Source organism: Mesoplodon bidens (assembly GCF_964165515.1).
Source record: "Mesoplodon bidens genome assembly, chromosome: 2".
NCBI classification, from domain to species: domain Eukaryota; kingdom Metazoa; phylum Chordata; class Mammalia; order Artiodactyla; family Ziphiidae; genus Mesoplodon; species Mesoplodon bidens.
In genome coordinates this window covers 90472709-90499920 of record NC_138177.1, presented here as the reverse complement: position 1 = coordinate 90499920, position 27212 = coordinate 90472709, and the positions used below count along the sequence as shown (strand labels likewise).

Sequence of the window (27212 nt, the reverse complement as noted above, 5' to 3'; positions counted from 1 at the left end):
ACGATTTTTTTTGAGTCTTTACTAAATTTGCTACAATATTGCTTCTGTCTTATGCTTTGGTTTTTTGGCCATGAGGCATGTGGGATCCTAGCTCCCTGACCAGGGATCGAACCCATACCCCCTGCACTGGAAGGCAAAGTCTTAACCACTGGACCGCCAGGGAAGTCCCAGGTTTCTGTTTTTAAAGAAGAGATGAGACTGGATATTGGATAAGCAACTGGCAATCTCTGTCACATATGCACCTGGGCAGTCCATTGACTAGTTTAGCTAATTAGTTAAGCTGGTGGGTAACCAGCCTACTGGTGAGTACCATTATGGACAGAGGTCAGAGGCCTAAAGCCTCTCCTAGAGACTAAGAGTTCTAGGTGGAGATTGCTAGTAAATTGGTGGATATATTAATCCAATGACTAAAGTAGAAGACTTTAAATTTATATATTCTCAGTGTATACATAGTAGTTAAGGCCATAAAAGTAAAAAGAAAAGAAAGCTAGAGATAGAGACATCAATTTAAAGTGGTGGACATCAGCATTTTGCGGTGACAGAAGAAGCTGAGAAAAACTAGTCACAGAAGTAGAAAGGGACTAGAGTATTTCAAGAACATATAAGAGGAGTCAGCTACGATAATAAAAAAGAACTCATTGGATTTGACAGTTAATTGTTCAGTGGTGAGCAGTTTCAGGGGAGTGGTGGAGGATAGAAGCCTGATTGAGGGCATGGAAAAGTAACTGAGAGGTGAGGAAATGGAAGGAAAATGTCTACACTGTAGACAGGTCTTCAAATTCCAGTTCCAAACAAGTCACTGACTTTCTCCTTTTTTTTAATCTATAAAATGGAGCTAGTAGTACCTTCCTCATAAAGTTGTTTTGAGGTCTCAATGAGTTAATACATGTAAAGTATTTACAACAATGCCTGTTGTATAATAAGCACTCAATAAATGCTGTCATTGTTGTCGTCATCATCTTCAAAGAGCTTGGATCTGAAGGGAAAGAGAGTGGTAGTAAGTAGATGGGAACATAGGGTTATAGAAGCGTACTCTTTTCCCTTAAGATTTAACATTATATCCTTTATGAAAACTTATTCTTCACCTCTATTCTATACTATGATATCAATTATCTACCTGTATTTGTAATGGTAAAGTTTTTTTATCTCTTGTTTCTTCCGAAGTCTACCAGACTTAATGTTGCCTTCCTCCACTCTCTAGCCAAACTAGACCAATGTTTCTGTAGATACTCCTTTCCTACTTATGTGTTTTTTAAAGAAAAACACCCACATATGAAGTTTGCTTGATTTCTCTTATTTTTATTTCTCAGGCCAAAGCTGCCCTCCATTTGTGATAGCATATACCATTTGGTATGTAAAGGCTGCTACATTATAAGGGCATTTTAAACTAGGTAAAAATCTAAAGATGTATTTCTGTAATTAGTATTGCTGAGGAATTGTTTCACAATGTAATGAAAAGAAGCAGAATATAAAACAAAGTTTTAGGGTTTTGCACTGAGTATTAATGGATTTTTTTATACTTATGACATAATTTCTAGAATAATTGGCTGAAAAACATTTTTTTTTTTTTTGGTACGTGGCCTCTCCTGTTGCAGAGCACAGGCTCCAGACGTGCAGGCTCAGCGGCCATGGCTCACGGGCCTAGCCGCTCCACGGCTAGGATCTTCCCGGACCGGGGCACGAACCCATGTCCCCTGCATCGGCAGGCAGACTCTCAACCACTGTGCCACCAGGGAAGCCCTGAAAAACATTTTAAGATACCATTTAATTTTCATGTATTAGCCAATAAAGAAGGTTCTTGGGTTTTTTTTTTTTAAAGCAGTTAGAAAAAAAATGGCTTGCAGTGTTATATACTTTGTTCCCATTTTCAGATTATTCAATACTAGACAACTTTTTAAATTTGGTTTTTATTTTAACCAAGTTATAAATACATATAGTTTATTTTTTTGTTTGGCTTTTTTTTTTTTTTTGGCCACGCCATGCAGCATTCAGGACCTTAGTTCCCCAACTAGGGATTGAACCCATGCCCCCTGCATTGGGAACATGGAGTCTTAACCACTGGACCTCCAGGAAAGTCCCTAAATGTATATAGTTTAGAGACTAAGTTCTACAAGGTATATTATGGAAAATTGCAGTCCCCAGCCACCTCCCTGTTTCTCATGTGGCCTGACAGGGAAGGAGCAGGAGAAAAATACACCAACTTCTCTCTCCTCCTGCGCTCCATCTTTGCATTATTTGTCCCTTTAGCACATGCAGAGGCAGAGGGCAGGGGAGCCTGGTTGATATAGTCCGTAAAAGCCAGCCTCCTGGGCCACAGCAAAGGGTAGAGTGGATCTGGAATGACAAACAGAATATCAAGCCCAGTAGTTTTGATTTCCATGAGTACTTTTTAGTTTCCTGTATGTTCCTTTTTTTAAATTTTTAAATTTAACAGCATCCTATTTCTGTATGGTAGATGTACTTTTTTTCTCTCTGAGAATCTTTTCTTCTTCCAGCATAGACTTTGTTTTCTTCAAGTTGCTTTTTGCTCTTTTTTTATCTCTGTCTTTCATATTAAGATAAGTGTCTGCTCATTTACTACAAAGCACTAAAAGTTGATTAGCTTTGTGCATATGGCGGGTGCTCACTGATTCAGATTTTCACTGTAGATTGTTTTGTTGGGAACCCTCAACATCCGTCTCATTTTCTTTGGGGCTGATTGGCTTCCCCAGGGAATATTCTTTCCACATCTTGAAGAATGTGCCCTGGCTCCAGCATTCTGAGGAGGCAGGTTAAGGGAGAAGATTGGAGGCTTCAGCATTCAGTGAGTCATCTTTAATCCACCTCCCCCCAATATAGTCATGCTATCATGCCATTTTCAATACCTTGCCCTCACGTCAGGTGGATCCCTTTGTTTTACCTTGTCAGGAGAATGATCTCAGTCTTCTGCAGGAGTCACAGGATCTGAGGTTCTGTTTCTAAAACAGTTTTCAATCAATCCTTCTGCCTTTTGTGCTTCCTTCATTCTACTTCAAGATCAATTTTAGATTCCTTCTCATGGCTTTCATTATTACCAGCTTAAGGTTCAGCTTTCTCCAATTTGCTTAATCAGTTATCACTTGTCTGCCCCTGTCCACTTTTTTTTGTCTCCTGTCTGGTTCTCTTTGTCCTTGGTGATGGTGACTTCAAAAAAAATTTTTTTTTTAATTTAGAAGATTTTGGGGAGGGAGCAGAGGCTAATACAGGTACCCAAACTGCCATCCTTAACCAGAAGTTTTAATGTAATTTTATCAGAAAAGTAAAATAACAGGTTTTTTTTAATGTTATCTCTGATCCTTGATCATTCTATCGGTGGTCTCAGTAACAGGAACAACAAAGTGCCTTGAAGCTCAACATACTCTTGAAGGGTCCAGGAGTATTGGGACATTGTTATATCTGCATACCTTTTTTGGGAAGCTCCAGAGGCCATGGCTGATGCCTTGACCAAGTCTTGAGGCCAAGAGATGTTGAGAGGGAAACAACAATAAAAAAAATTCTGGTTTTATTTTTTCTTGCTTGTTATTTTCATTATTATTCATTGATTTTTTTGAATTCACTATTTTTCAGTATACAGGTTAGCTACTGCTCATCTTACTGTGGATGCCTTAGGTTGCCTGACAAACACCTTCAGATCTGTCCTTTGCCAAACAACTCTCAATCTGCCTGTGTTGTGACCATACAGATAAATTGCACCCCTGCTGGATTTCTAGGGAAACTCCCCTAAGAACACATATACATTCTCGTCATATCATAATTCATTAAATCACCTAAAGCTTCCTAATGAAAAAAAAAAAGCTAAAGTTATGACAGTTAAACCTATGATAAAACACACACCCTCCTCTCTGTTTGCATGTCTGTTTACATGTATATAAGTAAACGTACATGCACGTACCACACACAAACACATACTTGGTTTTTAAATTATATTTGTTTTTGCACTTCTTGTTCTTAGATTTCTGTGCATTGATGGAGAAATCCATAAAACCAAATTGATTTGTCCCAATACAAACTCATTTTATTCACTGAGGCAGCTACTAAGTTGACTCCCTGTCACCTTCACCGTCCTCAGCCTTTATCTAAACTTAACAACTCGCGCATCAGCTACTATCATCCTGTAGAAGTAACCTCATCTATTACTTTCCTAAGAAAATGAAAACTAACCTGGGCTCTCTTGCCTTTCCTTTTTGCTTTCTCCAGCTATGTCTTTATTTTTGCCCACTGCCTTTCTTTTCTTCTGATGTTAGAGGAATAATTATCTTTCCTTTCTAAGGGAATGGTAGAGGGAACAGCATGTACAGAGGCCTGGAAACTTGAAAGAGCAGAGTTGTTGGAAAAAATAGACAAGTGGACTTTTGAGTTAAATGAGCCTAGTTTAAATGCTAGTTATGCTACTTCCTACCTAAATGACCTAGAGTTATCTTCTCTCCTGTGCTTCAGTTTCCTCACCTGTAAAATGAGGATAATGCCAGCTACCTCCTAGGGTTGTGAGATAAAATAGCATGTGGTAAACTGTCCATAAATGGTAGCTGCTGTTGCTCTTACGGCTGGAATAGGAGTGAAACTGTGACAGTAGTTCACTTTAGAATAAGTAATGTTTATATTTCTGTCTCTTACACTAACTAAACTATAAGCCCTATAAGGTTACAAACGCTGTCATTCTGATCTTCGTATTTTAATCACCTAGCACATACTCATCACATCTAATACAAACAAATGTGTAGTGTGTGTTGAATGAATGAATAGTGAAGCATCAGTTTATATTGATTAAATTGATAAGTAAATTCACTTTTTTTTCAGTTTCCTGTGGATAATAAAACTTTCTAAAGATTTTCAGATCACATTGTTAGGAATTTGTTTTCTTCAAGTTTCATTGTTTCCAAGTACTGATTTTTAATATGTCATGTTTGCATTATAGATTGGAGTGAAAGACTGTGTGTGCTTTTTATTTTTTAACATGTCATCAATACTAGTTAATTAACTGGTTCTTTTTTTTTTTTCCTCAGGGAGGTGGTGCAAGCAAACTGTGTTCACTGGAGAAAGAAGTTCTCATTTATGTGCAAACTCAGTGCAAGTGCCACCACAGGCATCCTAGACCCTTGTATCTACAGAGTATCTGTGAGGAAGGTATAAAAACAGCCTAGTACTTCTCCCCTTTCAGAAACCATGATAAGTTCCATAGTCACTGACTCACTTTATTTAGCTGTACTTTATTGTTAGAACTGTTATATGTAATTTCACTTCACACTTGCAACATAATTTAAATTACTATGGCAAATATGATGAGGAATCTGAAGTTATAAATTAAAATATTATTCAAGAACCTTCATCTCATCATCACTATACATATAATTATTTGTATTAGTTTGGGGGCTGTAAATGTCTCTATCCTGCCATTCATTAAGTTTCTCTTCTTTATTAGGCACTAGTTTTAGGGACTTTACATATTTTGTGTCTAATAACCCTGAAGATATGTGTTATTTTTTCCATTTTCAGGAAAACCAAGGCTCAGAGAGGTTGTTACTTGCCCAAATTCACTTAGCTAATAACTGACAAAGTAGGAACTCAAGCACAAATCTTTCTGATTCTAAGTCCATGTTTTCTTTTTTATATAGTTCCTTTTCCACTTATTAAGTGGAAGCATATTACCAATAATCTAAAAAAATTGCAATCTCAGATTGTTTCAACCTAATATATATCATATATATATCCTACCTCTTTTGGGTGAAAAAGAGAAATCCATTAGGAAGCCACTACTGGTGAATTAAACTACTTGCCTTAAAATGTAAACTTCATGTTTTACATTTTATATACATTTTTTAAATAACCAAAGTAATAACATATACATGTTCAGAAATTAAATAGAGAACTATTTAGAATGAAAAGCAAGAGTCCCTTGCCTCATTCTTTTCCACTCCAGTTTTTCATCCTTCTGTATTGGATAAAAAGTTGTATTTTTAGCTTTTTTATTCTGTTTTTTGAGTGAACTGATAGCTCTATGATGTATATGATTATATTTTAATTTCTCTTATACTGCTTAATTTACTCAGTTAAAATATACCACAAGCACATACATACGTTTTATAGGTTTTAAGCCTTTAATGAAAATAGACCTCTAAAGTAGTCATTTGGTGCAGCAGTAGTTGAATGGAGGCTTCTTTAAGGGAAGGATGGTGCTGTGAAAGTGTTTATGGCATCATATTGACCTGGGTTTGAATCCCAGATATATCATCTATTAACTGTGAAACCTTAGGCAGTTCTCCTGACTTTTAAAAATCAGTTTTCCTCATCCAAATAAGGGTATAATAACTTCCTCATTGAGTTATTAGGATTAACCAAGATATAAGTAAATCATTCTACCTTCTTCCCTTGCTACCTTAATTCCTGCTGTGACTCTTACATTGAAACTTTTTTTTTATTGTAGTAAAATTGCTTTACAATGTTGTGTTAGTTTCTGCTGTACAATGAGGTGCATCAGCTATATGTATACATATATCCCCTCCCTCTTGGACCTCCCTCCCACCCCCACCATCCCACCCATCTAGGTCATCACTGAGCTGAGCTTCCTATGCTATACAGCAGGTTCCCACTAGCTGTCTATTTTACACATGGTAGTGTATTTATGTCAAACCTAATCTCCCAATTCGTCCCACCCTCCCCTTCCCCCCTGTGTCCACATGTCCGTCCTCTACGTCTGCATCTCTATTCCTGCCCTACAAATAGGTTCATCTGTACCATTTTTCTAGATTCCACATACATGTGTTAATATACGATATTTGTTTTTCTCTTTCTGTCTTACTTCACTCTGTATGACAGACTCTAGGTCCATCCACATCTCTACAAATGACCCAGTTTCATTCCTTTTTATGGCTGAGTAATATTCCATTGTATATATGTACCGCATCTTCTTTATCTGTTCATCTATTGTTGGACATATAGGTTGTTTCCATGTCCTGGCTATTGTAAATAGTGCTGCAGTGAACATTGGGATACATGTGTCCTTTTGAATTATGGTTTTCTCAGGGTATATGCACAGTAGTGGGATTGCTGGGTCATATGGTAGTTCTATCTTTAGTTTTTTAGAAACTTTTTCTAAATGGAGTTTAAATCATGATTTTTGAAAGATGATCTGTCTTTGAATTTTAAGAAAAGGAAAATATGTAACCAATTTATAGTAGAGGATAACTCAGAATTCCTTTATTTTTAACTTTTCTTTTTTGTTTTTGCTACTTAAGGTAGGGCTTATTCAACTGAAATAAACCAGTTCTTCAGTCTATAATGGTTTGGTGTATTAGTTAAGGCATATATGATAAGCTGCTAAAACAGAGACCCAAATATGCAATAACTTAAACAAAATAGAAGTGTATGTCTCTCTAGGGTAGTAGCCAAGGGATCCAGGGCTGGTAGAGCAGCTCTGCCATCTTCACTCTATGGTGCCCATTTTTAGATCCAAGGAAGTTGCTTTAGTCTTGTTATCTCTCCACCAGTGAGAAAGAAGAAAAAGCCACATGAGAACAAATGTACTCCTTTTTAGTGCGTGACTCAAAAGCGGTGCTAATGGCTTTTGCTCATGTCCTACTGGTTAGAACTTAGCTATGTGATCATGCCAAACTGGAAGAAAAGCTGTGAATGTAGTCTCTGAGTGGCTGTCAGATTCCAACACTAAAGAAGAAGAGAAGAGATATTGGTGAACCACTAGCATTCTCTTACCATGCTTGGTAAATGGAAATATTTACTGAACTTACTCTACCTATCCTATCTAATTATTATGTAAAAGTGAGAACCCATAAAGAAAATTTAGTAAAGTCAACTGTATAAATATTTTCTGCATTGCAGAAAATACCTTAAGATATAATATTTAACCAAATATCTAGGCACCCCATGACCCAGTCAAGTTGACACATAAAATTAACTGTCACAGACCTGAAAGTTAAAAAGCCCTTTGTTAGATCGCTAGGGCTGCTGTAACAAAGCACCACAACCTGGGTGGCTTGACATAATTTATTGTCTTACAGCTCTGGAAGCCAGAAGTCCAAAATCAAGGTGTCAGCAGGGCCATGCTCCCTCTGAAGACAAGTCTTTCCTTGACTTGTAGCTGTCTAACTCCAGTGCATGTCTATGTTCAGATTTCCCATTTTATATTAAGACTCCAGTCATATTGGATTAGGACTTCATTTTAACTTGATTACCTATGTAAAGACTCCTCTGTTTCCAAATAGGGTCATATTCTGAGGTACTGTAGGTTAAGATGTCAACATATTTTTGCAGGGAGCACAATTCACTCCTAACAGACACTAAGGTTATAATAAACCTGGGGATTTATGCTTCTGAAATTAATGGACTGGCTTGTTACAGGCCATCCTTCCCTCTGAGAACAACCAGAAAATCTAGACAAAATATTAAAAATAGCTGCTTGAAGGTATCAGAAGCTGCTTCAGTAAGGATTTATGAGGCTTAGAATCATAGACCAGGGAAGCTTAAAGAGATGAGCCTGACATTTGGCATTGCTTTTACCCTCAAAGCATTTGCTCATTTGTAAGCAGTAGCTAAGGAGCTGAGCCAAAAGCAGTGATGGAGAGACTAAGAAGCTGAGCTGAGATTCTGGCAATTTTACAGGACTAAGGGGACAAAAATGGAGTCCAGGGCCCACCAGCAGAAGGAGCCTTGGTAAATACCCCAAGCTTTTAGTTGGGACTCTCTAAGCTTTAAGTTGGGACCCTCTTAGCTTTTAGTCTAAGACTCTCTAAGAGTTTCAGCCTAGAAGAAGGAGTATAGTGGCTACAGATCGACCCTTACAAAAACTGAAATTCAACTTCCAATTAGCTCAGTCGCTGCTTGGATGAAGGTTAGCTCAATCCCTGACCTTACTACTTGCCAGAAGCAAATGTATCAATATATCTTCTCTGGAGGAGAATAACATTACTCTGAGCCTAAAATTATTTCTTCAAGTTGTCACACACACAAATTACCAAGCATACTAAAAGACATGACTACATGACCAAAATCAAAAGGAAAAATAGATAATAAAAACAGACCCGTGGAAGATACAGATTTGGAGAAGATCTAAGACAGGCTTTTTACAATAATTGTAATTAGTCAGCAAAACAGGAAATCAGAGAACTTGAAACTATTTAAAAAATCAAATTGAATTCTAGAACTGAAAAATACAATAACTGATATTTAAAGCTAAGTAGATGAAACTAAATCTCAACAGATGTATTTAACAGCAGGCTTGTCACAACTGAAGAAAACCTTGGAAAATAAGACAAAATAAAATATCCAGACTAAATCATGGAGAGAAAAAGGGTGGGATATACAGAACTGAGTGTAAGACATGGGAAACAGTGTAAAGGTTTCACACACACACACACACACACACACACACAAAATTGGAGCCCTAGAAGGAGACGTGAGAGATTGTGACTGAGGATCTTCTAAAACTGATGAAAGATACTGAGCCACAGATTCAAAAGTACTGTGCACCTCATGCAGGATAAACAACAAATCTGACATGTTTAAAGATAGAAGACCAGCCTAGCTGGAACATGGAAAACATGGAAAGGGAAGTCCTTCATGATGAGGTTGGAGTCACTGTATCAGGTAGAGCCTTATAGGAGTTTAGATTTTATTCCAATTAGATTTGGAATCAATTTGAGGATTTTAATAAGGAGAGACGTGATCTTGTAAGATCACTTTTGCTGATCACTTTGTGATCTTTTAAGATCACGAAGGATGAATTACAGAGACCACTTAACTGATTGGAATAGTTCAGGTGAGGAATGCTTATGTTTTGGCATGGAGTTATAACAGTGGAGGTGGTATGATTCAGGATGTATTTTGGAGGTAGACCGCCACTAATGGATTGGATATAGTGAATGAGAGAAATTGAATTGAGAATAACTCTTAGACCTTTTGCCTGAGCATATGGGTAGATGATTGTGCTATTTATTGAAATGGCAAAAACTCAAAGTGGAGCAATTTTGGGGGCAGATAAACAGAGATCAGTAGGCCTATTTTGGCCATGTTAAATTTGAGGTGTCTATGAGACATCAAGTGGACATGTCATGTAAGCATTTAAAATACTACTCTCGGGAGAAGTTCAGACTAAGGATAAGGATTTGGGAGTCATCAGCATACAATTTTTATTTAAAGCCATAGACCTGAATGGGATAAACCAGGGAGAAAGTGTAGATAGAGAAGACAAGAGGCCTAGACCAAACACTTAGAGGTAGTATAAAAGTACTTAGCAGGTACAAGAAAGGAGGAGGAATTCATATATATCACTTCTTGTATACTTTTGGCCAGATCTTAGTTACGCGGCCATAGTACAAAAAGCAAGTGGAAAATGTAGTCAGTTACTTTATTTTGGGTAGCCAATGCCCAACTAAAAATAGAGGATTCTATTATTATGGAGAGGGGGAGAATGGATAGTTGGGATACAACTAGCATTCTTTCCACAGAGGTTGAATAAAGGAATAGGTCTTGCCAAGGAGAGTGAGGAGCAGCCAGAGAGGTAGGAATAAAACTAGGCAATGGTGGCACCTTGGAAGTTTAAAGAGCAAAATGGTATAAGGAAGGAGGCAGAGTGGCCAAGCCTGTCAAATACTGTTGTGAAATTAAGTAAGCTAAGACAAAGCCTCTGGCTTTGATAAAAATGGAGATCATTGGCAATCCTTAGAGCCACTGCAGAGGGAAAAATGAGGGCAAAAGCCCAATTAGAGTAGATTGAACAGAGAGTGGGATACAGCATATTTGGGTAAATCTTTTGAAGAGTTTGGCTGTAAAGGGGAGCAAAGAAAAGAATTAGCCAGTAGAGACACGGATCACCTGGAGAAAGTTTTGTTTTGCTTTGTTTGATGAAAAGCGCTATTAATGATATGACAGTAATCTAATAAAGGAGGAAAATTTGGTAATTCATAACGGAGTAGATCTGGTGGCTTGGCCACAGCCTCACTAAATGGGCAGGGAAGGGGAGGGATAGCAAATATTCATGAACAATAGAATTTACCATAGATTACTCTTCAGCTTATTTCAATTTGCCTCTTTAAAGATGGAAATGGTAGATAATGCGTTGTGTATCTGGTTTATGAAAGAAAGATAAGAGACAGCTCCATTCAGCAAACACATTTTTAAAAGTGAGTGAGGAGAGCTGTGGCGGCGGTTTCCATCCTGCTGATTAGTGTTTCTTCCCTGCCGGAGCGACTACATAGACCATGGCATCATGGTCGAGGAGGTACAGAAACATTCTGTGCACACACTTGTGTTCAGGTTATTGAAGAGAACCCATGTCATGTTTGTGGCTGATAATGGAAAACCTGTGCCTTTGGATGAACAATCACAAACGAGAAATAGCAATCAAGCTGCATAATGAGTATGGTCCTGTGTTGCATATGCCTTCCTCAAAAGAAAATCTGAAAGAGAAAGGCCCTCAGAATGCAGCAGATTCATATGGACACAAACAGTATCCTGCCAATCAAGGACAAGAAGTTCAATGTTTGGTGACAGGTACACATCCATATCCACCAGGACCTGGGGTTGCTTTGACAGCAGACACTAAGATCCAAAGAATGCTGAGTGAATCAGCTGCACAGTCCTTAGCTGTGGCATTACTTACTTCTCAAGCCAGGGTCGATGCAAACCATAGTGCACCTGCTGGAGGTGAATACCGACACCCTGGGGCTTCTGACCAGTCACAGCCTGCAAGGGCAGTTGTTATGGACAGTGGCAATGCCAAGAACTCCACACTGATGGCTAAAAAAGCCCTTACAATGCCAAAACCTCAGTGGCACCCACTGTGGAAACTCTAGAGAGTGATCAGTGGGCATCTTGCCTGGGTTTGATGTATTGCTATGGAAGCTGGAAATCAGTGGTTTGTTACTGGATCTGCTGACAGAACTATAAAGATCTGGGACTTGGCTAGTGGCAAGTTAAAACTGTCATTAACTGGCTAGTGGCAAGTTAAAACGCACATCAGTACGGTGCGTAGTGTGATAGTGAGCCCAAGGAACGCGTACCTGTTCTCCTGTGGAGAAGACAAGTCAACTGCTGGGATCTTGAGTATAATAAGGTTATAAGGCACTATCACGCACATCTGAGTACAGTGTATGGTTTGGATCTGCACCCAACAATCAACGTACTGGTGACCTGTAGCGGAGACTCAACTGCACGGATTTGGGATGTGAGAACTAAAGCCAGCGTACACACCTTATCTGGACATACTAATGCGGTGGCTGCAGTGAGGTGTCAAGCTGCAGAACCACAAATTATTACTGGAAGCCATGACACTACAATACGATTATGGGATTTGGTGGCTGGAAAAACAAGGGTCACATTAACAAATCACAAAAAATCAGTCAGGGCTGTGGGGTTTTTTTTGTTTTTTTTTTTTTTTAGATGTTGGGGGTAGGAGTTTATTAATTAATTTATTTATTTTTGGCTGTGCCGGGTCTTCGTTTCTGTGCGAGGGCTTTCTCTAGTTGTGGCAAGCGGGGGCCACTCTTCATCGCGGTGCGCGGGCCTCTCACTGTCGCGGCCTCTCTTGTTGCGGAGCACAGGCTCCAGACGCGCAGGCTCAGTCGTTGTGGCTCACGGGCCCAGTTGCTCCGTGGCATGTGGGATCCTCCCAGACCAGGGCTCGAACCCATGTCCCCTGCATTAGCAGGCAGGTTCTCAACCACTGCACCACCAGGGAAGCCCAGGGCTGTGGTTTTACATCGAAGACATTACACATTTGCATCTGGTTCTCCAGATAACATAAAACAGTGGGAATTCCCTGATGGAAGTTTCATTCAAAATCTTTCTGGTCACAATGCTATTATTAATACACTGACAGTGAATTCTGATGGAGTGTTTGTATCTGGAGCTGACAACGGCACTATGCATCTTTGGGACTGGACAACTGGCCACAATTTCCAGAGAGTTCATGCAGCAGTGCAGCCTGGGTCTTTGGACAGTGAGTCAGGAATATTTGCTTGTGCTTTTGATCAGTCTGAAAGTCGATTACTAACAGCTGAAACTGATAAAACCATTAAAGTGTACGGAGAGGATGATACAGCAACAGAAGAAACTCATCCAGTCAGCTGGAAGCCAGAAATTATAAAGAGAAAGAGATTTTAATGTGGCGTTGTCTTCATGGTGGTTCCAGTTTTGTTTTTTGTTTCTTTTTAAGCTTGGTGTTGATGAGAATATCCAGTCATTTGTGCTCTGGCTAGGAATATAAAGCAAAAACTCACATGCCTGAATCATTACTTTTTCATATTTTACAATGAACTGCCCTCTCCCCATGTTTTTATTTCTAAAATAAACAGTTTGAGATCCTGGGAGGTAAGATGCAGATATCGAGCATATGTGGGTTTGTTGAACATAACTCTCCTAAAGGTAGAATGATTTATCACTTTTATTAAAACACACCTTTTTTTTTTTAACTTACAAAACTGCTTACTGTAGTAGGACATGTTTTGAGGGGAGCAGTCTTTCTTTTTAATCTTTAAAAACTGCTATCTGTGACTGATAATTTGGGATTAGAGGATTTGAAGTCTTCTGTATGTTTATTCCACAGTTTTTGAGTGCATGTTCTATAAAGTTCTGCACTAGATACTGTTCAGGAAGTAGACAGGTGAGGTGTGTGTCTGCCTTTTAAGACAGGGGTCCCCAACCCCGGTACTGGTCCGTGGCCTATTAGGAACTGGGCCGCACAGCAGGAGGTGAGCGGCGGGTGAGTGAGCTAAGCTCCATCTGTATTTACAGCCACTCCCCATCAATCGCGTTACTGCCTGAGCTCCGCCTCCTGTCAAATCAGCGCCTGCGTTGGATTCTCACAGGAGCGCGAACTCTACCGTGAACTGCGCATGCGGGGGATCTAGGTTGCGCGCTCCTTATGAGAACCTAATGCCTGATGATCTGAGGTGGAGCTGAGGTGGTGATGCTAGCGCTGGGGAGCGGCTGCAAATACAGATTATCATTAGCAGAGAGGTCTGACTGCACAGAGACCATAATCAATTGCTTGCAGACTCATGTCAAAACCCTATCAGTGGGTGGCAAGTGAAAACAAGCTCAGGGCTCCCACTGATTCTGCATTATGGTGAGTTGTATAATTATTTCATTATATATTACAATGTAACAGTAATAGAAACAAAGTGCACAATAAACGTAATGCACTTGAATCATCCCGAAACCATCCCCCCCCCAGCCCCAGTCCATGGAAAAATTGTCTTCCATGAAACTGGTCCCTGGTGCCAAAAAGGTTGGGGACCACTGCTTTAAGACTTCCACTTCAGTACCTTATTACAGAAATGCTGTCATAGAGGTACCAGCAAAAAGCCAGGATAACACAGAGGAAAAGCCCATTTATTTTCCCTGAGAAGGATTATGGAAGACTTCATCAGAGTCAGTGGTGTTTGAGCTGAGCCTTGAGAGAGGTCAGAGAAGAAAAAGGGTACTCTAAAATGAGGTGTGAAGTGACAAACCAGACATGTGAGAGGTGTGTGTCCCAGGAGTAGAGAGTTGTCTGCTGCAGTTGAATGAGAACAGCTGGTGGTGGCAGGGAAAGCTTATGTTTTGAGTTTCGATTGTATTCCACAAGCAGTAGGTTACCAATATAAGTATCAAGCCCTGGAGAAATAACTGGAGATACCAACGGACATATGTGAAGCTATAGCAAGGGCTGCAGTCTTTTATGAAGACTTCATAGAAAAGTGTTAACTTAAGTTTCTGATGCCTGTGCCTCTTTCTGGCATATACTGAGTTTTACAAACCCTGTCCTTAGCATCCTGATTCCCTATCAGGCAAGAAAATTTGTCACACTTCACTTTCTATAGTTAGAAAACAAAATTACAGGAACAATCAGTTTAAAATTTGTTTCAAATTAAGAAATTATACCATAATTTTGAATAAACATTTCCAAATATACATATCCCATCTTACATGCTGAAGATGGGAGTGTAGTTGTTACAACCTTTAGGAGGGTAGTTTTCCAGAATATACTGAAGATGCTTGGAATCTTTGGCTAACTCTTCATTAGGAATGAAATTACTAGGAAACTGCCTAATGGGAATAATCTGACAACTGTACACAGCAAATTTATTTCACCTTTGTCTTTAATTAAAACTAGCCCAGATGTCCTAACAATAAGGGACTGGTATAATAGATTATGGTATCTTCATGTAGTTTCTCTCCATTAAGAGTGAGAAATATCTCTGAAATAACATGTCCAAATTTTACTCTTACATAAAAAAGGAAGCTGTCCAAGCATTTTTTTTTTTTTGGTAGAGTAACTTGTTAATGCTCTAAAAAATAATGGGGCTTCCCTGGTGGCGCAGTGGTTGAGAGTCCGCCTGCCGATGCAGGGGACTCGGGTTCATGCCCCGGTCTGGGAAGATCCCACATGCCGCGGAGCGGCTGGGCCTGTGAGCCATGGCTGCTGAGCCTACGCATCCGGAGCCTGTGCTCCGCAACGGGAGAGGCCACAACAGTGAGAGGCCCACGTACCACACACACAAAAAATAATAATGGAGAAGTAACACCACATTGTTATCAGTGGCTTTGTGAGAGTGGGATTATGGGAGAACTTTCATGATTGGCTTTATATATTTCTATAATGTTTTAATTTTCTATAAGCATGTATTTTGTAAACAAATAAAGGAAAAAAACCCACTAGAAAAAAAAAGTGAGTGAGGAGAGGAGAATTTGGCCCTAATTTTAATGGCAAACACATAATACAGAGTACATATACTGTGTGCTAAGCAGTGTTCTAAGTGTTTTACACTTAATTCTTGCATCTGTGTGATGTCCTAAATTGAGGGATTTGGCAAATTAATGTAGTTATATATTTTAAAGTAAAATGTTAAGATATATATATATACTTTTTTTTTTTTTTTTTTACTTTTCACTTTTGCCAGTCTCCTTCACTTAGATAAGAATTAGATAAGGGAGTTTCTACTATATTACCATAGAACAATGCCATATAAAGTGGAAAAAGTAAGGTATAGAACAGTATATGTAGTGTGCTGTCATTTGAGTAAAGCAGAAACGTATATACACATCTTTTGGACAGTTCCTAAAAATTGATAACAGTGGTTGTCTCTGGGGCGGGGGTTTCAACTCTTGTTGAAATCTTTGTACAATATATTATTAATATGCTTAACTCAGAAATTAATTTAACCTTTCTTTGGTGATTCATGTTCTTGCAATGTGTCCAGGACATTTTTGGCAGTTTCTTCTTCAGCAAATAGATTAAATATTAGCTTGTCTTCTCACCATTTGTCTCCTTCAGATTTAAGTTAAATTCTAAATAAAAATTCTGGTTATTTTCAGGGGGGCAGGGGACATCCAAACAGTTGGATTTAAGATCATCAGAATTTTACTCTGTATTTGCTAGTCTGTAAATATCTACCTCAAAATTATTTTACATATATTTAATTTTAAATCTTTAGTCATATGATATCCTTATAGTGTTTTTTATCTTTGACAGGAATTAAAAGGTGGAAAAACTTATGCAAAGGTAAGTTGGTGTTCTTTAACGCCTTTGGAATTTGCTATTTATAAGCTTAAAAACTAAATGGTTTGCTTTTCTAATTGCTGTTTAAGCTTGGCTATTTTTAAATAAAGCAACTCCGAGATTGAATAGTTGGATCCAACAATAAATTATAGGCATATTCTTTCTAAATGTTGATTATGGGATGTTATTCTTAAGTTTCAGTTTCCTTACTAGGAGACAGTCTCTGGTTTGCATTAAACAATAGCAACTGTTAATTCAGTTTCCCTTGGGAAGTATTCTCAGTCCCACCCAACCCCCAGTGGAATAGGACTTGCCCTCTGTGCTCTCTTAGCACTCTGTATACATGATCACTACTGTCCTTTATACTTTTACTAGCTGTATGGAATTACTAATGAATGTGCTCACATTTTTGCTGGATAGAAGGAATTAGTAATTAATAATACTACCAGAAACCCAACTCTTTTATTTCTAAACCTCTTTAATCTCTAAATCACTTTTTTTTTTTTTTTGGCCACGCTGTGTCACTTGAAGGATCTCAGTTCCCTGACCAGGGATTGAAACCGGGCCACGGTAGTGAAAGCCCGGAATCCTAACCACTAGGCCACCAGGGAACTCCCCACGTACTCCTCTTGTATTTCTCTGTGATGGTAGCTCCATCAGTCTAGTCATCTAAGCATCTAAGCCAAGAACCAGGGCACTAGTTTCAACTATCAAATCTACCTACCCCTCTAAAACTAGTTGGCTGCAATATCAGTTAGGATGCTCTTTGTGTACAAAGAGTAACAGAAAACCCTCCTCACCTAGATATTTTTTTAATCTCACAAAACAGGTAGATATGAGATAGAGCTATAGATGTGAGATAGAGCTGCTCCAGGATTGGTTAATCCACTGACTAAAGAACATCATCAAGAATCCATGTTACTTTTCTCTTTTTTTTCTTACATTCTCTATGTGATGGCTTTGTCCTTGGCTAACTCCCTTCATGGTCAGGAGGTGGCTAGCTGCTCAAGTTTTAGTCAACACATTCACATATGACAAAGCCCAGCTGCTTCCCCATTTATGACTTTTTCAAGTGAGAAAACTTTTCCTACATGGCCCCCAGAGGATTTCCCTGTACCTTTGATTGGACACAACTGGATCATATGCCCACTCCTAAACTAGTCATGGGCAGTAGGAATGGATTGCCATGGTTAGCTTAGACTAATCACAATTTAACAGTCAGCTAGAGGTTGGGTTACTTTCCTTGTGTACATGGATGAGCTAAGAGTGGACACTTGAATAAAATCAGGACTTGCTAGCAAGGAATATCAGGGCATTGAATGATGGGTAGGCAAAAAACGGTCTGCTTTGACTGACAGATCTTGATTTCTCCCTTCTAAAAAGCTTTTGAAACCATCTCTTCTCTCCAGTCCCAAGACCACTGCCCTAGGTTATGCCTTCATTATTTCTTATTTAAAACCTGCATTGGCCTCCTATCTTTTCTCTGCCTCTGTCGCCTCCCACCAGTTCATCCTCTATATTATTGCCAGAGGGATTGTTCTGAAATTCAATGATGATCATATCCTTTCCCCACTTTTAGTCCTTCAGCAGCTCTCTATTGCCTGTAAAGGAAAATGAAATGAAAAGTCTTTAACCTAGCATATTGGACCCATCTTGGTTTGCAAATCATCTATCTGCACACTCACCCACTCACTCACTCATCCTTATGCTTCAGACATACTGCCCAGAGAACATTCCTGGAGGGTGCCATGCTGTTTTAGCCTTATTGCCTTGTGACTTGATGTTTTCCCTGCCATGCATGTGCTTCTGTTGACTCATGTATCATTAAAAACTCAACTTAGTCATCCCTCCCCACTGAGAAATTTTCTTTTCCTCTCTTGTAATTGTGCCTTCCTTTATCACAGCACTTATACTTTTTTATAGGAATTTATTTCCTTTTCTATCTTCCCTTATTAAACTATGAGTTCCTTGAGAATAGGAATAATATACATTCTTAATACCTAACATTATCCGGAATGAAGGTGCTCAAAATTATTTGCCAATTGAAGGAAGCTCTACCACAGTTATACCTACAATTTATATATATATATATATATATATATATATATATATACACACACACACACATATATATATATGCCATTTTATTGAGACAGTTATCTCAGTGAAACCAAAGAGAAAATCATAAGGAAATATGGACTCTCTTGTACCTCATTACAATGTAAGCTCTTGCAAGATGCTTCTTATCTGTCCTGTTCATCACTGTTTTCCAGTATTTAAAGCAGGGCCTGGCACATAAAAAGTGCTCAGTAAATGTTGACCTTAGCATGCTTTCTTAATGGGGACTGACCAGATTCTTTTTTTAAAATACTTGCTTTATGCTTAGTGACTGTAATACCAACATTCCAACAGTGGATGGTAAGCCAAAGGGCTGTTTTTTATTCAGAAAATACGTGTTAACTGCCTACCATGTGCCAAGCATTGTTCCTGCCACTATTTTAAGTATTAGAGATACAGCAGTAAACAAAACAGACAAAAATCCCTGACTTTGGGGAGCTTACATTCTAATGGGGAATTGAGGGAGGGAGACAGACAATAAAATAAATATGAAATGTGTATATACATGATGTGATGATAACTACTAAGAAAAATAAAGCAGATAAGGGGTAGACAGTGCCAGCTACAGGGGAGGGGAGGGGGGAGCCAGGCATGTTCTAGAATGGTCAGGGGAGGCCCCTTTAGAGAGATGACATTTGAACATAGACTCTAATGCAGTGAGGAAGAAAGCTGTGAGAAAATCTAAGAGAGAATGTATCAGGCAAAAGAACAGTAAGTGCTAAAGGCCTTGAGGTGATCTTGGCATTTTTCAAGGAAAAGGACCTTGTCGCTGCAAGACTGGATGAGGAGGAGAGGGGGAAATGAAGTTGACGAGGTGGCCACGGACAGAGGAATCAGAAACAGTCGATATAGACAAGTCTTTCGAGGAGTCTTGCTCCAAAGGGGAGCAGAAGAATATTACAGTAGACTGGAGAGGGGTATGGCATGAGGTTTTGTTTTCTTTTGTTCATTAAGATGGGAGAAAATCCAGCATGTTTGTGTTCTGGATGTGATCCGTAGAGAGGGAAGAATCCCTGAAGCGATGAACTTGAATAGGCGAGAGGAGAGTGGTTGGCCTTGGATGGGAGCACAGCCAGCTCACTTACAGTAAGTGGGAATGTAAATATGTGGGCACAGATTCAGGTAGGCGAGTGGATGTGGCTGGTGATAAGAGCTTGTGGAAGTTGAATGCTCTTTTGATTGCTTTTATTTCTGAGTGAAATAGGAAGCAAGGCATCAGCAAAGAGTGTGGATGGAAAAGATACTGGAGGTTCAAAGAGAAAGGATAATGTATGAAATAAGGCATGTGGATGACGTGTGATCACACAGCCACAGGAGTCTTCCCATGTTCATTTGGATGTGGCTTTGCCCTGGACATATCCAGGCTTTTTGCTGATCTCTTGGACCCCTAAAAGAGGCAGTAAGACCAGAGTAATCATGTGAAGATTAGGTAGATATTACCTGTGGCTTGATATGTTCCTGACTTACTGCTTTTGGAGATTGTGGTCCTTCAACTGGTCTCTTAAGTTCTTATTCTTCATTCTTCTTATACCAATTAAAAACCACTAAAATAATGCTCCATCCTACAATAAAAATCTTCATCTTAAATGCCATTCATATGTTCTTCACTGCATGTTTTAAAGCATTAAAGCAGGCAACTTAAAATCATGGCACTCAACTTAAAATCAAGCAGGGTTTGACGTGTATAATACTTTTTATTATATATTCAGGGAGATGTACTTGCAAGCTCAAAACATTTTTTGTTAATAAAAGACTGTATACACTTAGTCATATAGAATAGACTGTTCAAAAAATAGTGATATAAAGGAGTGATTTTTTTGTACCACTTGGAAATGAGAAATAGGGTTGAGCAACATCAGAGGAAAGACCATAGGGTAATGTTTGGTAGCTGCAGAAAATGGGGACCAAACCCGAGTAGTAATAAGAGGGAGGAATGCGTTTGAGCTGAGCTTCTGGGTAACAGCAGAGAAGGTTGGTGTGGGGAAGGAAGGAAGAAGGCTTCATAAAGAGAGATTCAGCTCAAGGGGGACCAGCAAGGCAAATGTTGTGGAAGGTGGTAAAGGAGGAGGCGCTTGTACCAAAGGAAGTATGTGATACACTTAAATCGTTTCGCTCTTGGGTGGGCAGTGAGAACTTAATAACCTGCAGCTATCTGCAGTCACCAGTGGTTAACTGGGAATAGAGCCAGACCAGAACAGGGAGAGGAGAGTCTGACTGGTTTTCTCTATGTGTGTGCAAATGACCATGATTGGTCTGCTAGTATTTCCCATAGAGCGGTGTGAGCACCACTGCTAACTTGCAGTGATTTCAGTTGTTTAATATGCATTATTTTTACCTTAAGTTATATATTTTAATGTGTACAGAAAAATACATTTAGCAGTCAAATACGTGATTTCAGAGATCATATTGCTTAAGACAAGAGTAGAATAGGTGGTACATTTTTGCAAAAAGGGAGCCAATTTTTTAAGACACATTGGGGTGGCCAAAAAGTTCACTCGGTTTTAAGTAAAAAGACACATTTTTCATTTTCACCAAGAGCTTGATTGAACAACGTATTCATTAATTGAAGAAGCTTTTTGGCCAACCCAATATTAAGCAAAGAATAGAACAGGTATTGTTAAGTTGGCAAAAACTGCAAATAACTGAAGTTTGAGACCACTTGGCTAGAGCATGGGTTGAATGTTTATTTTAAAGATAATATTAATATTCTATTAATATAATTATCTTTCTTTTCATAGCTGGGCTTTGCAGATCTAAACCTGGCAGAGTTTGCTGGATCAGGAAATACCACTCGTCGCTGTTTACTGGAAGGCTATGATACCAAAAATACAAGACAGGATAATTCCATTCTTAAAGTAAGCACGTTTCTAGACTTACATGTCAACAAATGAGATTCTCTGCCTTTAAATAATCATAGGTATATACTGTCAAGGGCAGGATGGGAATCAGTATTGAGATCATAAGCTGGACATACCACTGAAATACTCACCATGTAGAAGAAAAAACTATCCAAATCACAGAAGCACTGAAAAGTAACAAATGTTCACCTTCATGATCACATGGTGCTGTAAACATTCAGGGAAGAGTACACACAACCACTACAGCATAAGGGCTCAATGAGTGGAAGGGAAGGGGCATCGTAAATGAATACCTTACAATATGCGTATAGCTCCCAAGAGGTGATTTCCAAAGCAGCTGTGGTGGGCACATAGAAGTCACTGGGTTCTCTCGCAACAAGTGAAATTCACTTTGGGCATCTGCCCTACTGTTTCCAAGTACCTTCAGGAGCCATGTATTCTGGTGAACCCAGAGGGAATACACACTTCAGAGAGCTGGAGTATTAAATGAAACCAGTAGAGAAAATGTAAGGTACCTTGCATCTGGTAAAACTCACTGGATAAACCTTTTGCTGTGTTTTAGTTAAGTTTACCCCATTATGGTAAGTTATCTCATGATAAGAAAGGAAAATAATCCTGAATAAAAACTGAATGGTCAGAAGTTAGTGGACAAAAGAATTACCCTATATCTAACAGTTTTCAAACCCACTTAGCTTATGCCTGGCACTTAATAGATTCTTAATTCATGACTACTGTTAAGGTTTTTGTTACTATTACCATTATCATTATTATTCCCAGAACACAATAAGATCCTATGGCTGATTCTTAAAAGGCAACCAGCACCTAGAGAATAGCAGCATTTCAGAAAACATTAGCAAAGCTTTAAATTCTGGTCCAACAAAAATATACCATTTCTGAATAATAGTACTCTAGGTATTCATTCATTCATTCATTCAATCAGAATTTTTTGAGTAGCCAGAGGTTTAGGGAGCTTAAGGAGCATAACCCCAGCCACATAGCAGGAGCGTGGATTATGGTGTCAGGGCTCTGTGTTTGTTCTTAGATCTCTGGAGCCCTGTGTAAGCACTTCACCTCTGCCCCACTGTTTCCTCCTCTGTAAAAAGGGAATTTCAGTACTTGCCCCATGGACCTGTTCTTGAGGCCTAAATGAGTTACTGTATGTAATTTTGCCAACACTAGTTGTATGGAATAGAAATCCCTCAGGTTAGCTCATGTAAAAGAGAACTTTAGGTCAAACACAAGGACATTTCATAGAGCCCTAGGGTGGGAAGTTAACAACAAGACCTGAACTCCCAGGAACTAAAGGAGCTTTCTAGGCCTCTCAGGGACTGTTCTTGGCTCTCTGCATTATCATTCTGTCTGTAGACCAACTTCTTGTGCTTACTCACGGCTTCCCTGCCCTCCCTAGAACTTCAGCTGCTAAGTGGCATTGGCTTGCGATGACGTCAGCAGAATCTGGGAGGCGGGGGAGGCTGTTTCCAGAGACCTTCTCTAAAAGGTCTTGGCCTGGTAGGTTTCCCAGAATGTGTTTGCAGTAGTATCCTCACAGAGCCTAGTATACTCTGGGGCAGGGTGGATGTTCTACAGATGCTAACTCCTTTCTAGAAGGTGGCAAGAGCATTAGTTAAAGTCACATAGTAAGTACCTTGAGAGAGAAGCTGATCCATTTGGTAGATAGAGAAGGACATTGAGTACTTCTAAATTTTTATAGCTTTATTGAGCTATGATTCATTTACCATACATTTCACTCAGTTAAAGTACACAGTTGAATGGTTTTTAGTATATTCATAGGTGTGTCCAACTATTGCCATAATCAATTTTAGAACATCTTCATCACCCCAAAAAAGAAACCTCGTATGTGCCCAATAGCAGTCACTTCCCACTTTCCCCCAACTCTCCTCCCTTCCCCCCAGCCTAAACAACCACTAATCTACTCTCTGTCTATGGATTTACCTATCCCGAACATTTCCTATAAATGGGATTATAGAATATGTAATGTTTTGTGTCTGGCTTCTCTAAACTTCTCATAATGTTTTCAAGGTTCATCCATGGTGTAGCATGTGTCAGTACTACACTCCTTTTTGTGGCTAAGTAATATTCCATTGTATGGCTATACCACATTTTATTTATTCATCAGTTAATGGTCATTTGGCTTGTTGTTTTCATTTTTTAGCTATTATGAACAATGCTGCTCTGGACATTCATATACAAGTTTCATTGTGGGCATATATTTTCTTTTCTCTTGGGCATATATCCAAGAGTAAGTACTCTTGGAGCAGAATTCTTGGGTCACATGGTAACTCTGCTTTTAACCTTTTGCAGAGCTACCTGACTGGTTTTCAGGTGGCTGAAACATTTTACATTCCCATTAGCAGAGTGTATGAGAGTTCACATTTCTCCAGATATTGAGTCCTTTTATTCTTTAGCTTCTTAGAATGAGGGACTGCATAGATAACCCTGTGCATTTCATATTTCAGATGCTGCTGATAGGTATGTGGAGACTTGAATTAAGCATTTAATCTTCAGGATAAACATGTATAGAGATCCTCCAGAGGAAAGGATCCTGTGGGTGAAAGGTCTTGAATAGCTCAGGGTGTCAGGAAGATCAGATATTTCAAAGCCTGATCTTTACAAAATATTATAATTGCTTCATGAATGAATAAAATCATGAATGATTAAAAAATAAATTCATTCATTCATTCTTGTCCAAAGCTAGAGCAAAGGCCAGAAGCATTCTACTCTTACAGGCCACCAGCAGGCACCCCTGAAAGCATCATTACGGCAAACATGTTGGAGGAAAACATTCCAGACACTTAAACACCAAAGGAGTCTGGGAGGAAAGACAGATAAAATAGACCAGAACAGCACACACCCAGAAGATTGTTACTGGTGAAGCCCTTGCTTTTTTTTTTTTTGTTTCCATCTTTTCCACTCTTATTTTTGCAGTGACAAAGTTGTTAATGTTAAAAATGATTTTTAACCTATGTCTGTATAAAGCAGCAATTCAATATTGGATATAACCCAATTCAGTAATCATTTTATTTATAAATAGGAAATACTGGACTAGGTGATTTGGAAGCTGCATAGATTAGCAGAATGTGGCTTCTCCTCTCAAGATTTTTATAATTACAATATTTCTTTTTCTTATGTTTAGGTTTTAATCAGTATGCAACTGATGTCTGGTGACCCATGTTTTAAAACGTAAGTTGATGCTCAGTAAATGAGTTATTTGTCTGAAAGTTTAATAGTGATTTATTTGTTTAAATTTTCACATTCATATTATGTAGTGTTTGTAGGCTAATACCAGTGAAGGAATAGTTCCTCTTTTAGGAGACTGACCTGACCCTCACAGAAGTTACTATTACTTACTACCAAACAAACTCTCCATGCTCTAAATTATTTAAGCCATGGGTCTTTTGTCATCTTCAGGTTTTGGGTGAAATTATACAGATTTAACTTTTTAATTTGATCTCTGTGGATTTGTCATTTCTTCAATAAATGCCTATTAAGTGCCATGTGCTAGGCCCTAATCTATAGACACTAGAGCAGGGGTCCCCAACCCCCGGGGCCGTGGACCGGTACCGGTCAGCAGCCTGTTAGGAACTGGGCCGCACAGCAGGAGATGAGTGACGGACAAGCCAGCGAAACTTCATCTGCCGCTCCCCATTGCTCCCCATCGCTCACATTACCACCTGAACCCCCCACCCTCCCACCCCTGTCCATGGAAAAATTGTCTTCCAGGAAACAGGTCCCTGGTGCCAAAAAGGTAGGGGACCGCTGCACTAGAGAAACAGTGAAAAAAATAGATCAAGTCCCTGACATCTTGGAGTTTGTACTCTAAGAGGAAAACAAACAACAAGCTAACAAGTAAATATACACTATAAAGATAGTTATGAATGCTTTGGAGAAAAACAAAGCAGGGTAGGAGAGGCATGGTGCGAGAAGTATTGCTGTTTTATATAGTCAAGGACGTCCTTCCTGGTAAAGGTGATATTTGAGCAGAGACCTGAGGGAGGTAGGAAGCAAGCCATGCAGATATTTGGGGAAAGAGCATTTGAGACAGTGGTAACAAGGACAAAGGCCTTGAGAGAGGTGGGTGTTTGGCATGTTCAGGTAACTGCCAGGAGACCAGTGTGTCTAGAGCAGAGTGGGTGAGGAGGAGGGTGATAAGAGATGAGACCAGATGATAAAGGATCTTGTAGGCCATTATAGTAATAGTCTCATAGGCCGCTTATAATCTGAGTGAGATAAAAAGCTACTGGAGTGTTGGGAATTCCCTGACAGTCCAGTGGTTAGGACTCCATGCTTCCACTGCCGGGGCCCGGCTTGGATCCCGCGTCAGGGAACTAAGATCCCGCGTGCCGCACGGCACAGCCAAAAAAAAAAAAAAACATGCTACTGGAGGGTTTAAAACAGGAGTAAATGTAAAATTATCAAACTTCTGGCTGCTAGGTAGAGAATAGACAATTTGTGGGAGCAATGGAGGGGCCAAGGGCAGAAATAGGTAGATGAGTTAGGAGGCTGTTTTGTAATCCAAGGTTCTGGGACTGAGTAAAGAATGGTGTCAATTTATTGAAATGAGAGAGCCTACAAGAGGAAAAGGTTGGGAGCTTGGGTATCAGACATGTTAAGTTTGAGATGTCTATTTAACATCCAGCCAGGCATTTTGAGTAGGCAGCTGGATATATCACTGTAGGGTTCAGTGGGGAGGCCCAGACTGGAGATATAAATTTGGAAATCATGACATCATCAGCACATTGGTACTGGTTAAAGCCATGAGCTTTGATTAAATGACCTACAGGGAATGAGTATAAATAAAGAAAAGGACCACAGACTGAGGTGTGGGACACTCCCGCGTGTTAGAGGTCGGTGAGATAGGAAAGAACCAGCAAAGGAGCAACCAGTGAGATAGGAGGAAGGAACTGAAGGAGACTACTGTCCTGAAACCAGGGAAAGAGTGTGTTTCAAAAAGGACGGAGTAATCAGCTGTGCCACACACTACAGAATTAGGTCACGGAAGACGTGGGCTGAGAATTGACCTATGTATTTTGCGGTATAGAGACCACTGGTGACTCTGACAAGCACTGGTGGAAAGCTTTTAGACTACGGCCACATTGGAGTGGGTTAAAGAAAGTTTTGGAGGAGAAAAATTGGAGACAGTGAATATAAACAATTCTTATGAGGAATTTTGCTACAAAAAAGGAACAGAAAAACAGGGTCATAAATAAAAAGAGGGTGTGGGGTTAAGGGCAGCTTTTTATCTTTTTTTTTTTTTAAGATGGGAGATAGCACAGCATACTTGTATCCTGATATGAACGGTCCAGTAGACAAGGAGAAATGTGGTGCAGAAGACAAAAGGGCCAATTGCTAGAACAGTGTCCTTGGATGGTCAAGAGGGATGAAGGCAGAGAGTGTGGATACAGATGCATATATATGAGAAGTGGAAACATATAGAAGCTATTTTCAAATTGCTCCTTTTCTTAGTGATACAGGAAACGAGGTAATCATTGAAGAGCGAGGATGGGAAAGATGGAGGCGGGGGTTTGAGCAAAGAGGAAAAATGTGTAAAAGTCTTCTCAGAGAGCAAGAGAGTGAGCTGAATGGGAAAAGGCAGTAGGATGCCTGTCAGCAATCTTGAAGACACTTAATAGTTAAAAATGAAAGGGACTTCCCTGTTGGCACAGTGGTTAAGAATCCGCCTGCCAGTGCAGGGGACACGGGTTAGG

General features: G+C 39.4%; 1 protein-coding gene and 1 pseudogene across 2 annotated transcripts in view; both read left to right on the top strand.

Moving 5' to 3' along the window:
• The window catches only part of EEIG2 (EEIG family member 2), a 107886-nt gene that overhangs the window by 39102 nt on the left and 41572 nt on the right, over nt 1–27212 (top strand). The window contains exons 2-5 of the mRNA XM_081255322.1: nt 5022–5142; nt 16484–16513; nt 21367–21483; nt 24641–24687. Of these exons, the coding sequence (XP_081111448.1) occupies nt 5022–5142; nt 16484–16513; nt 21367–21483; nt 24641–24687 (315 nt within the window). The remainder of the gene's footprint in view (nt 1–5021; nt 5143–16483; nt 16514–21366; nt 21484–24640; nt 24688–27212) is intronic.
• LOC308612025 (pleiotropic regulator 1-like) lies at nt 11202–13284 on the top strand (annotated as a pseudogene). Its single transcript, XR_014017863.1, has 2 exons — nt 11202–12367; nt 12709–13284. The product of XR_014017863.1 is annotated as a pleiotropic regulator 1-like (transcript).